The sequence below is a fragment of the Sceloporus undulatus genome, chromosome 2 (assembly GCF_019175285.1).
Source record: "Sceloporus undulatus isolate JIND9_A2432 ecotype Alabama chromosome 2, SceUnd_v1.1, whole genome shotgun sequence".
In the NCBI taxonomy this organism is placed as follows: Eukaryota; Metazoa; Chordata; class Lepidosauria; order Squamata; family Phrynosomatidae; genus Sceloporus; species Sceloporus undulatus.
In genome coordinates, this window is record NC_056523.1 from 138,731,136 (window position 1) to 138,744,651 (window position 13,516).

General features: G+C 39.8%; 1 protein-coding gene across 2 annotated transcripts in view; it reads right to left on the reverse strand.

Annotated features, from left to right (window-relative positions):
* LLGL2 (LLGL scribble cell polarity complex component 2) overlaps positions 1 to 13,516 on the reverse strand; it is a 79,370-nt gene that overhangs the window by 31,201 nt on the left and 34,653 nt on the right. For both annotated transcript variants that reach the window (XM_042448213.1, XM_042448214.1), the window contains exons 3-7: positions 8,218 to 8,315; positions 6,608 to 6,689; positions 2,636 to 2,754; positions 1,952 to 2,110; positions 76 to 238 (exon numbers count right to left, since the gene is read on the reverse strand). In XM_042448213.1, the coding sequence (XP_042304147.1) occupies positions 76 to 238; positions 1,952 to 2,110; positions 2,636 to 2,754; positions 6,608 to 6,689; positions 8,218 to 8,315 (621 nt within the window). The remainder of the gene's footprint in view (positions 1 to 75; positions 239 to 1,951; positions 2,111 to 2,635; positions 2,755 to 6,607; positions 6,690 to 8,217; positions 8,316 to 13,516) is intronic.

A 13,516-nucleotide genomic window follows, 5' to 3' on the forward strand; every position in this document is an offset into this window, starting at 1 on the left:
GATTCTGGGAGCTGAAGTCCAGAATCCGTTAAAGAGCGCAGTTTGGGGACCACTGGTCTAGAATGTATCAAGTACCTGACTGCCAAGGAAATGATGGGTTGCTTTGTTATTTATCAAGTCCCAGAGAACGATGAGACCTCTGCTGTATCCGATTAAGATATGGTTGGGGTTCCGGGGATGTTCCCGTAAGGCTTCTACTAATTCAAGTGACCGTCTGTTTCGATAATCTTCTGGTATGCTGCAAGGAAAGGCCAAATAAATTAATAAATGACATAAAAATTAAACATAAATTAAAAAAATAATAAACTTCACATCAGCACTAGATGATGTTAATATGAGCTAAAGAATTAAGAAAAATATGGAAGGATACAGTTGCTAAAATTGTGTGAAGGATCTGTCTCTTTGACCAGATAATACAGACATCCTAATTACAGGTCTTGCCATTACCAGCCTGCAACCCATTACACAACCATGTGGTCCCCACTGCCATCCTTCCACAAATGCCACTATAGCTCTGGTGGTAATCTGTGATGGGACCTTCACTCAAAAGTGGAGTATTCCCAAGAGCACTCATATCAAGGGTGGGGAACCTGTGATTTTCTAATGATGCAGAGCTTCAATTCCCATCAGCACTAGCCAACATAGCCAGTGACCAAGAATGATAAGAAGATGCATAACATTCATTGGGCAGAAGTCCCAGACCCATTTTATATCTCTGCTAATACAGTGCTACCTCGGGTTACGAAATTAATTCGTTCCGCCGCGGCGTTCGTAACCCGATACATTTCGCAACCCGAAAAGGCTTTTCCGAAGCGCGGCTAGCGGCTGGAAAGCCGCTAGCCGCGCTTCGCATTTGAATTTCGCGCCGATATTTTTTTCGTAACCCGAAAAAAATATCGTAACCCGGAACAGTTTTTTCCAATCTAAGTTTTTCGTATCCCGGAAATTTCGTAACGCGATCAATTCGTATCCCGGGGTACCACTGTATGCAGGATCCACATGCTGAATCTGTTACAAAACAGTAACTCCAATTCACTATGGTGTAGGTGACCTTGACCAAGTCATACTCTCTCAGCTTCAGAGGAAGGCAAAGGCAAACCCACTCTGAGCAAACTTGCCACAAAAAACAAAACAAAACAAAAACACACAATAGGCTTATTTATTTGTTTGTTTGTTTATTTATGGTATTTATACCCCGCCCTTCAGCCCTGCCTTAGGGTCTCCATAAGTCAGAAAAAAATTGAAGACAAAACAACAACAACAAAATGTGTGTGTGTTTCAAAAAGATGGAAGAATCAGACCTTAATTGCCAACATTGCTATAACTACAAAAAAGTATTTTAAATGATTAAAATGGGAAAATTAAATAGTGAACAGGTTTACACATAAACAGGTCCTTAAACCCAAGAGTGACATTTGTTTTATTTCCACTCACAAAATCCAGAATTATGACCCCGCACAGAGTCCTGTGCATGGCAGACATCCAGGATAAGTTAACATCTTCATCCACACAGACTGACCAGCATAAGAGACTGGAATTAAGAACCCACTGTGTGGCCAGAGCCACATGCAACAAGAATGAGTTCCAGTTAACTACACAGAAGGATACTTTCAATCCTTTAATAGAGCAGTTCAGAGCAGCCTTGGAGATAGAAACAGTATTACTACTTTAGATTAAAGAGCCAAACAACCCAAAGAGAAATCCAATAACTGCACTGCTTGAGAGTCTCCTGGTAGAATCTCTACTCTCAACTCTGCTTCAGTTCTGGAGAAGGAAGACTTCAGGATTACAGGATTTACTTTTTAAAAAACACTAAGATTCTGCAAACCACCAAGGGATCTACCAGTACTTCCTGTTCTATCTTCTACCCACCATGCTTTTAGTTTATGCATTTAGCACCACAACCCAGAGGCCTTGCTTACGTAGCCTAATTCCAATTGTCTTTGTTTACCGTTGGAGCACAACCTCAGGACTGATGGTCTGGTCTTCTAGCACTCTGAAGGATGGGATCTCCACCACAAAGACACTGCCACTCTCAGTGCCGAGGTACAGAAGTTCTTGCGAGGAATGTGCGAGGACTGCAGTCACCTGGGTAGCACTTGGTGGAGAACTGTACAAGGAGGAGGAAGGAAACATACATCCTGAAAAGTTTAATGTGGGAGATCCATTTTCTTCACAAAACTCATACATTACTATATGAAGCACATATTGGAACTAAGAACTCTTTCCTTTAGAGACTGAAAACCTAAAATTCAAGTTGTAAGTTCTCATTCCAAAATTCCCAAGGGGAGAAAGAAAGGGTGATGTGGCAGAAATTTGTCATTAACACATCATCCAGGTGCACAAAAGGTGGAATATAATCCTCTTACAACTCACAGAATCGGTTAAGATGGGTTAAAAGCAGGGCTAGAGAACCTGCAAATCTCTCAGACATTGGATTGTAATTGCCAGAAGTCCCTGCCATCAGTAAGAATTGCTGGTACTTCATAATCCCTCTGGCTGCATATTCCCTAGGCCTGGTTTCCAGACAAACGAACAAGAACGTTACACAGTAAAACAGGGACGAGAAATATTTGGCTCTCCAAATGCTTTGCCGTGCAACTCCTAGAAGTCTGACTTAGCATATTCCAATTACCCAGGGGGTCCTCGGAGGGTGAAGTGCCTTTCCTCCTGTAGCTCAGATGCACTGTTATTGGACTGCTTCAGGGTCCATAAGTGCAAACTGTTGTCATCCAGCAGCGTCACTAAACGGCACTGAAAATTTAAAAAATGGAAGAAGCAGTCTTTAGTGCAGTACTGTATTAAGTGTAGTAACATTTCAAGAGCTGTACTGTTGAGTAATTATCACAATATAAGGCCAATCAAAAATGAATTCCCAAACAGAATGGGATAAAATTAAACAAATGAAAACTGTTAAGATTTCAGTAAAAGGTTAAGAGGTTAGCTCAAAAGAGTACCACAAAAAAGCTTTCATAACTCCTATTAAGCAGACATTCCCATAACATCTCAATGCAGCAAGTAGACAACCAACCTTTGAGGTTCCTTCCCCTCAACTCCAACTCTTCTATGTGATTTTTAAAAGAATCGTTATCTTAACTTATGTTTTAATATAAGTATTATTTAATTATATTTTAACGTTTGTAATTGTTTTAGCTTTATCTTTTTAAATTACTGTAAGTCATCTTGAATCCCATTTTGGGAGAAAGGCAGGATAAAAATCCCAGAAAGAAAGAAAGAAAGAAAGGAGGAAGGGATTTGGAGGTTCTGAAAGCTTGCACAGATTCTTCTGCCTTCCCATTTTGCCAAGCAAAGATATTACTGCAAAATGGACTTTAGAATCTGTCTTATGGCCAATATGCATTCAAAAAGCAATATGTAGCAAGATTTTATAGCACCTTTGAGACTAACTTGAAAGAAAGAAGTTGGCAGCATGAGCTTTTATACACTTAAGTGTACTTCCTCTGATGCATCTGGTGGAGTGGAAAGCCAGGGACAGACCTATATATGCCATTAGTGTGTGAGAAGGGCATATATAGGTCTGTCCCTGTTTTTCCCCTCCACCAAATGCTTCTGAGGAAGTAGACTTAAGTCTATGAAAGCTCATGCTGCCAACTTCTTTCAGTTAGTCTCAAAGGTGCTACAAAATCTCTCTACATACTGATTCTAAAGACTAACACGGCAATATCTTTGAATTCTACCACAATCAAAAAGCAATAGGCAGACTGTAGGAAGAGAGACATAGCTGGACTAGGAGAGGAGGGTTCAAATCCCACAGAGTGATCTCAGCCATAGAGGAAGGCAATGGCAAACCTCCTCTAAATAAACCTCATCAAGAAAACCTATGATAAGGTTACCCTATGCTGGAGTCGAGGTGGAAGGCACATAACAACTTATAACTTCCTATAGAATGGGCAAAGTATTTACTGAAGAAACAGAGCAGCAAGCCTGCAATCAGTGTTTGAAGTGACATATATCAAAGCTGAATCAAAGCATCAAAACATGCAAAAAGCTTTCCAAAGCCTGCAATTTGGATTCTGACAAAGAATAAACCTCAAAACCTGTCTTTCACAAAAACACATCTGAATTCAAATGTAAAATCAACTGTATGTTTTCGTCTATTCAGGAGGTGTTTCAAAATTGGTTAAACAAAACCAAGACAGCTGTCAGATATATCAAGTGGCGAATGCTGCTGCAAAACCAGATTTAGATGTAGATGTTCTAATAAATATCCTCTGAACATTCAGCAAACATTTGATATCAAAATTTGTACAGGGCAACTAGCAAATTAATACCAGCTCTAATGAATACTGAAAAGGGACTTGCTTATGCAAATCAAGTGAACCTGAATATATTTAATTGCTTGTTCATGTTAAAAATGTGCCTCATTGCAGTGCAGAAGTTCACCCAGTGTCCCACTTCACCTTTACCAGCTATTATGTTTTTGTCTTCTGCTAAGGTGCTATATTTGGAAACGCTTCCAGTCCCTCTTTATTTAAGCCACTTCTCTTTCCTAAACCTGCTCTAGCAAAGCCTTTTCTAAACTGCCACAGCACAAACCTCTAAATGACATGATTCACACATATCACACTATTATCAACCCAGCCTAGTCAGATTGTATTTCCTTCTACATAATCCATTTCATACAAGTGAGTGAATTAAGCAAAGACTTGGTCATTTCAGGGTTCTTCATAGTGCCTCACTTAATATAATAACTGAACAGTTAAAAGGTCTCAATCAGTTGTCTGTTAAATCCCACTGCTTGTGACCCAAAGAGAAGCCTATCTTTTCTGAAATACTGGTTTTATACTTGTAAATTTAACTTGGCTCATAATTTTAATTCATTATCATTTCAGCAAAAGAGACTTCTCCACCCTGTTTGGAAGTACGTGGTGTATTCTGATACTCTCCCTCTCACCTTACATTTTTTACATCTGACTTCATTCTAAAAGGAGTGGTGCCCCAGAATATTTGTTACAAGCCCAACCATTCTACCTGTTGAACCACACCTAGCAGAAGAGGCAACATTTCCCATGGGTATTTCAACACTTTATAGTCACTCCCTATTTCTAACATTTTCTCCATGTGATCCCAATAAAAAATGAGGCTTCATCCCTAACAAAGGGGAGTGCTAAAATGGGCTCAGAATACCAAGAGAAAATGCATAAATGGTATTACTATCTACTCGAATGTCATAAGATCAATAATGAAGTGTCAAAGGCAAGCTGGAGACATTGCAGCAAAATAGGCGATTAGAATCACATGTGGCTAACTTGTCCAAAAATATATAGATTCTAGGATGGGCAAGTCAAATGCTGGGCTAAAACATTAACTTCAGATGGGTACTATTATTACTATATTTAAAACTGTGAAATGGAAAGCTTGCCACATAAAGATCATGTAGCACTTATTGTAAGTGCTGCAACACTATAAATAGCTAAAGCATGGAAAACATTAGAAAATCTCTTGGTACAAAAGTTTTGATGGGCTGTACAAGTCAAGGTTTGTATACAATTTAATACATTTTAAATGCATAATTGTTTTAACTGTTTACATTATTTGTTTTTTAAATTTCATATTTATACTTTTTAAATGCTTCTGTTTTAAATTTGTTGTTAGCCACCTTGAGTCTCTATACTGGGAGACAGGCAGGATATAAGTAAAACAGTAATAATAGGCAGCCTGTCCAACAGGGTACATGCTACTTTTTTAAAAAGCACTAATAAAAAAATTCTATAAGCTGTGCCAAATTTGAAAGGCAAGCAGGTTACATTAGCTACAGCAAAAGCATGTAAGACCTGTGGCACTTTAAGAAAATCACATAAAATGCTGCATGAGCTCAAACTCTAGTCTAAAAAGGGATACGACAAATAGGCTCCATTAGTCTTAGGCATCATAGGACTGTGAAGTCAAAGACTTTCATGGCCGGCATCCATAGTTTTTTGTGGGTTTTCGGGCTACATGGCATCTGCTGGCGAAACGTCAGGAAGAAATTCTTCTAGAACATGGCCACATAGCCCAAAAAACCATCATAGGACTGTGTCTGGTTCATGAAGAGTAGTTTGCAGGTTCCAGCTGCAGTTCCACTACTTCACTTTTATTCCAAGGTTGGTGTAAGAGGAAGGTGATAGCCATCTGGACTTACATTTAGGTTGCTGGCTCCAATATAAATAGCATTAAGAGGGAACACAGCAGCTAATGAGCTCTAGAACCCAGAGCCTGCATCAAGCAGTGTTGGATTTGGCCAAGGATCTGGCTACCTAAGCATCTGAGCAAGCTCACGAAACTGAAATCCTCTCCCTCAGCAGGAATCAGCTATAGTTGAGAGCCTTCTCAACAAGCCAGGAACTTTCCTATCATCTAACATACATGAGATAGAGGACACAGAAAAGTACTGAGCAACAAGTCACTTTAGTGTTAAATGGAAAAGGCATAAACAGCTTTCTTTCTTGTTCACTGACACATCATCATAGTATTTACTGTGTTTAACATCCTGGTAGTCTAGTAGCAAAGTCCAAGTCAGCCAATAAAATGCATACAAATGTCTCTTGGTTATTGGGAACATATCTGAAAATGAAATATAGAATGTAGGTACCTGAATTCTACTCACCTGGCCAGGAATGAAATGTAATTGCATAACAGTGTTGGTCTCTTCATGTAAGCCCATGAACTCTACCCCTGGAGCTCCATAGCTGAATGGCTGATTGAGGTCAATAGTATTTAAGAGAATGCTGGGCTCTGTTTTGTCTTGTTTGTTTATGGCAAATTATGCTAGAAAAATTGAGATTTCTCCCTGGTATTGCAACTAGAATTAGAATGACATCACCTTCAGTCATTGTTCACAGCACCTGTAACTATAGAGGACATTTACCACTCCTTGCAAAGGGTGTGCTGCAGAGGTAAATGCAGCAATGGACCCCCACCCACCCATCCCGATTTATACTAGCAGATAAGGAGGTTGTTTGGAAATCCTTTGTGAAATGTAGTAGCAGACAGTTTTACTGCCCACACGTCTACCTGGTCTGCATTTAAATACTTGGAGAGCATGCTTTCCCCACCTCCACGTGCTTATGCAGCACTTCAGAAGTTGGGCAAGATAAGGTGGTGGAAGCCTATGTATTCTCAGAAAGGCTTCCCAATGCTGCAACTCCTGTTTGATCCATAACCCAGGAGACAGATGCCTCACTCTTGATCTGGAAGAGACTTTCTGAAGGAAAACTTTGCTGGAAGGAGCCATTGCACTGGAGAGGATTCAGGCTTTCTTTTCCAGAGATGGAACAATAATTCAACCTCTCCCTACCCATCACCTCCATGCTTTGCTGGCTCACTGCCGTGGGAATCAGAACTATATTGTATGTGTATGCTATTCTGTGGCCTAGATAAAAGAAAGGCATCTTTGAAGTACACTTCCCCCCCTCTCTCTATCCAGTAGTTTAGGGTTATTAACACAGCAAAGCCAAAGATTTATTTATGACTCAAAATTCAGACAACATACGTTGGACTGTACTAAAAATGAATCCTTCCTCTGTGTCAGGATATTTAAAACAGACTTGGAATGCAGCTGATAAAGCTTTTTATCTGCAAGCACCACTTTTGACTAGACTAGATTAGCTTGACTCACTTCTACAAGAGTTCAGCACATTTCTCTTCAAGTGACACAACAGAGCTCCCATATAAGCTCAACTGATCAGATTTCCTTTGGTTCAAATTCTGCCTCTACAGAAACCAGCTAGGTAGCTTTATACAAATTAAGTAGGCAGACAGCATTTCTCAGTTCTATACTTGCCCTCCCAAAACCTCAGCCTTTCTATCATTCCCTCCACCATCTCAGTCTGCACTACTGAGTCTGACTCTGTTTGGGCATTGCCTCATGGGACTGCAACCATGCTCCTCGGCTATGTAAGCTCCTCAGATAGTTTAGAGGTTTGTGTGATCATCTGAAGCTGGAATGCCTAGATAGGGTTATTATTATTGTGAGTGTTACTGAGGTAACTTTACTAGGGTGGGCAGTTTGTATCCCTGCCCAGATGTTGTTGGACTGCAACTCTCATCTGATCTGGCCAGCAGAGTCAAGGTGAGGGATGATGGGAATTGCACCCCCACAACTTTCTGGCATGGCCACAAGTTGCCCCTGTAATACATAAACGCAATATATCACCACTCATTTGACCTACCTGTCATTGCTGAAAGGCATTATGCAATTCAAAACCAAAAGGATACAGTTTGATGGCTCCTGACCGGGTCCCGATAGCCATAAGATGAAGGAAAGAGCTGTATCCCAGAGCACTGGGTTGGTGCGGAAAGCCATGTTCAACAGTCTGGAGGAAACACAGAAACACAAAGCATTTACTACACAAGGAAATACAATCACGATGGTATGGGGACTAGCAAACAAAAGGAACTTGTTTTTCTGGGAGCAATTGATCCCCTTATAATGTACCCATAGCTTATGTTTCGGCAAAGTAAGTCAAGATAAAGTCCTTTCTAAGATTAAATCTGACAGAACCAGAGGTTTCTGCTACTGTCTGCCCTCCACATTCACTGGTTTCTCTTTTGTGGATTTGATTATTCTTGATTTTGTAGCTGCTGCTTGCTTCTTCCTCCTTTCCTCCCCTCCACCTCTTGCCAACAGTGCTATCCTTATCACTCTCTTCTCCACCATGGCACCTCAGCCAAAATTTCAAAGCCCCTGTGTTCCCTAGGACAATGAAACCTATTTAATCAGCTGGCAGCTGATCCATCTCTTCACCCCCCTCCTCTTGTCCTGCAAAAAGGGCTAACCCATCACTCCTTTTCCCATATTGTCACCACAATGCCTCCACCAGTTTCCAAGCCTTCACTCCCTCTCCACCACCTGGACAGTGGAGAGGTGGGTGCCGCATCTGCTGCTAAAATCTATTTCAGGATCCTAGGGAGGTGGAGAGTCTTTGAAAACCTGACTGAGGTGTTGTGGTGCCAAGGGGCTGATGGACTCAGGCTACTGGCAGGACAAGAGGCAGTGGGATGAGGAGGTGAATCAGCAGCCAACTGCTTAAATTGGTTTTAGTGTCTTCTAGAGGGGCAGATGGGATTTCAAAATCTGGCTGGAGCACTGTGGTGCAAAGGAAATGGAGGTATGGGCCAGGGTTGCTGGCAGAAAAGGAGTCTGTACCATGCATATTGGGGGAGTGGGGCTTATGATAGTCATGGTTTTCCCATTTTTGCAGGGATCCTGTACCCCTAACCCCTGTGAATGTGGAGAGTGGACTATATTAATCTTTACTCTTACTGAAAAACTGTTGTTTTGAAAAGGTTTTTTTAACCCCATTGGAAAAAGATGGCAAAGAGTACAATCTTTCCCCCAGTCAACCCCAGCAGCTTGGACCCAAGTGGGAGTGATCAGTCTTCAGATACTTAACAATACTTGATGAAATCTCCTTTTCACTTTACATGCCTTGCAGTAAGTAATCAGCTATATACTGTAGGAAAAGTCACAGTATTTTGCATTTCCTCTGTGAACACAGCCAGACATAAGAATTGACACCCACTGTGGAAAGACAACACACAGCTGCCTTGATCACAACTTATATAGCTCTAATACATAACCAGAGACTGGAAACATTACTTTTTTTCAGCAAATATCCAGAATCTCCCCCCCCCCCCCCGATCATTTCCATTCTTTTCCTCACCACAGCATTCTAGAACTGTAATCAGAGATGTTTTCAAGACCAACGCATGAAAACCCAGCTGCATAAAGAGGGAAAGACAATGTACTCTGTTTCAGAAGCAATTTGAGAATCTTTCTCTCAGGAAGTGGGCTTAGAAATAAACAGAAGCTGCTGGCTCCTTGAATACAGTGGGAGCTTGCCATCTGCAGATTTGAGCATCTGCGGATGGCAAGCCCCGTTGTTCTTGATGGCTGCACACACACTGCACCGCCATTAGGGATAACGACACTTGAGGTCCTGCATTTTTTCCATATCCACGTGTGTGTGTGTGTCCTGAAATTGATCCCCCACCGATATGAAAGTCCAACTGTATAGTCAAACACCTGTTGCATCAACTTGTACCTTCTTTGCTGCTTCCAAAGCTCTGTCAGCCTAGCTGCCAAAAACATTTTAAGCGGAAATGTCAGGGACTGAAACCTAGGCTCAACACTTGCCATTCTCTTCCTCCACAGTCCTTGAGAAACCACAAATAAAAATCAGCAAGGCTTTCCTGTACAGAGCTTCAATTTGAAAGGGGTTTTGCAGACTACATGATGAAACTGGGAAAAAGTGACCATTGTGCATTACCATACTCTGAATCTAATGGCAATACTGTCTGGTGGATTCAAGGAGACTTAGCCCCCCCTCCCCCCCCCCCCCCCCCCCCAGCTCAAGTACAAGACAGTCAAGCAATAGGTCAAAATACTTCTGAAGAATGGAATTTGAGTGAAAGGATAAAGGCAACTGTTAATTCTAACTAGAGTGCTAAATCCCTACTGAAGTACATATATTCAATCAATGGGAATTTGCTAAGAGAGAGGAGGCTTGGGTTTCCCAGATTTAAGATTTGGTGTAGTTAAAGGATTGGATAACCTATGAAAATATGAGACTGCTAAAATTAGAAGGTTTTGATTTAAGATTTGGCTGGCATGGTTTTTCATGTTATGATAAATCTAAGGTAATGCTGACCTTAATAATCATTACATTAGAAAATCACTGTTGAGAATATGGATTAACTACAAAACCAGATTTTGCTTTAAATACTATTGTGAGTTTCACCCCATGAAGCTTTTTATGTAAAAGAAAAGAAAAATGAAAATAAATGGATCACGAAATCTCTTGAAATCAGTAAATGGTCAAATCACTAAGAACTGAAATTACAAGTGGTTAATTTGCAATTGTACTTTTATAGGCAATTGTTTAAAAGGTTTAAAATGGATAAGAAGTTATTTGGCGTTGAAATGACAAAATCATTGTCAAATTACAATTATGCTCAAATAATGAAAAATAGACATCTGAAATGTATAAGTTATTATTGAAAATATAAGTGGAAGATGAACAAGTGAAAGAGTGCATGGCTAAATGGGCACAAAATATAGGTCATAATATGAAGATGGAAGAGCATGTGGGGAAAAGGATTAAAGTTTACTTTAAGTTATGATCTTAAAGAAAAATTTTACAAGATGATGTACTGTTAGTATCTAGCTCCAGAAAGAATTTCCAAAATGTATAAAGGTTTTTTGAGTATCTGTTGGAAATGTAAAAAGAAAGAAGGGGCTTTTTATCATATGTAGAGAACCTGTGAGGTGGCAAAAAAATACTGGACTTATATAATACACTATTAGAGAAGAGTTTTCAAAAATTCAAATTTCAACTAAAACACCAAGGTTTTTCGCTTGTATTGTTGAGTGACAATATGGAGAAAGAAGATGGAAGAATTATGTGTTTTATCATAACAGCAATGAGATTGTTCTATGCACAGATATGGAAATAAGTGACAGTCCCAACACAGGGAGCCTGGCTGTTAAAACAATATGGATTTGCAGAAATGAACAAACTGACTACTTTAGTTAAGGGGGGAAAATATAGACTCATATAAAAAAGAATAAGAAAGTTTTGTAGAGTTTATGAGGAAAACCAGGAGTAATGTAGCAGTATTAGAAATAGAACATATTATTAAGTAGAAGTGTGGCTAGAGTAGTTATTATTATGGAAAATAAACATGTAGTTTTTATTATGAATTAGAGGGAGTAGGAATAAGAGATAATTATAACCATAAGTTGGTAAGTTAGAAGCCACATGTATTCCCTTGTATGTGTTTTTTTAAAGCATTCATAATTTACTGGGCTGGAGTTAGGGGAGGTTATATATATGTTTTTTATCCTTGTGTGTTGTTTTAGGTTAAAACTTACAATATGTGAATAATTTTTTTAAAGGAAATTTGCTACGTCAACAATTATATGATTCATTAGGTCTATGCTAATTGGAACTTGCAACTGGATTTAGGCCAAGGTCGGCATAGTCTCAAAAAAGCACATACCTAGTACAGGACAAGAGAAGCAGAGTACATCACATGATGGCTGCAAAGAAACTAAACAGAGCAGAAACAAAGAAGAGTTTTGTGACATCTTAAGGACAAGTAAATTTTAAATGGTCTAAGTTTGTTTATTTATTTATTTGATTTCTATCCCACCTTTCTCCCAGAAAGGGGCCCAAGGCAGCTCACAAATCCATTTCCTTTATGTCGTGTGGCTTTCAGCATAAGATGAAAGTCATGTATGGGGCGCCCATGTATGACGTGGGTGCACTGTAATGTAAAAGTAATATAAAATTACAGACATTAAAACCACACTAAAACCATGATACCTGCCTATATAACAAACACCTAAGCCACGCCATGATTATACATCAAAAGCCTGCCTGAATAAAGCCATTTTTGCTTGCCGATGAAAGGCAAGCAGGGAGGGGGCCAGCCTTGCTTCTCGTGGAAGGGCATTCCAGAGGGCAGGAGCAGCCACCGAGAAGGCTCTCTCTTGTGTCCTCAGCTGCTGAGCCTGTGATGGTGGAGGGACCGAGAGAAAGCCTTCCCGGATGATCTTAGGGCTCTAGCTGGTTTGTATAGGGAGATACGGTCTCTCACATAATCTGGCCCTAAACCGTATAGTGCTTTATAGGTCATGATAGGTTTGTGAACAGAAGTTCAAATTATCAGAAGATAAAATAACACATGCAGTTTTCTGTTTGGAATATCATTTTAAAAATCTGTATTGTGCAAAATATGTTCAACAGATCGTACACAGGATGAACTCTACTGGGTTTGTTTCAGTCTGTCACATATTTGAGGCCAGCTTCCACTTAATCTGGCCCTTTTCAGATGTGCTGGACTACAACACAGCCAGATGTGATGCTCTCTTCATCATGTCAGCCAACATATCTTCTGACTTGTTATGAGATATTAATACCTGGAGCTGGCAGAAAACTTGCAATAATGAATAGATTAAACAAACGGAAACCTTTGTAACCTTTGAAAACATGTCAGATATTTTTATTTTAAATATATATATATTAAAAACAGTTTAGCAGAGGGGCCTTTAACCAGGGCACACCTGGAATTTGGACAGAGTCTCTCAAAATACCTGACAGTCATAACAAGTAAACTTTTAACAAGTTACAAGTAAAATAATCTGTGAGATGATCTTTTTTAACCACAGGATTCTCCTATCAGTACTCACATCATCAAATTAATTTATATTAATGTACAATGTTGTTTATGGTCTTCATAGTTTGAGTAAAATATGGACCTGACATTTGTCAGTATTACCATCGCACAAAAATATTCATCCAAGACAGGGGTACCAAAAATAATAATAATAACTTACGGTCATAGAACAAATCCATCAACTAGGACATTAAGACCTGATTGTATGTGTGTGTAAGGCCGATATCCAGCTAAGTGAAACAACCATCTCAGACAGCAAGTACCGGGTGCAGAGTTAACACCTTCTTTACACTTCTTCCTAAGTTCCCCTCACATTCCTCTTTTGCTTAGGGTT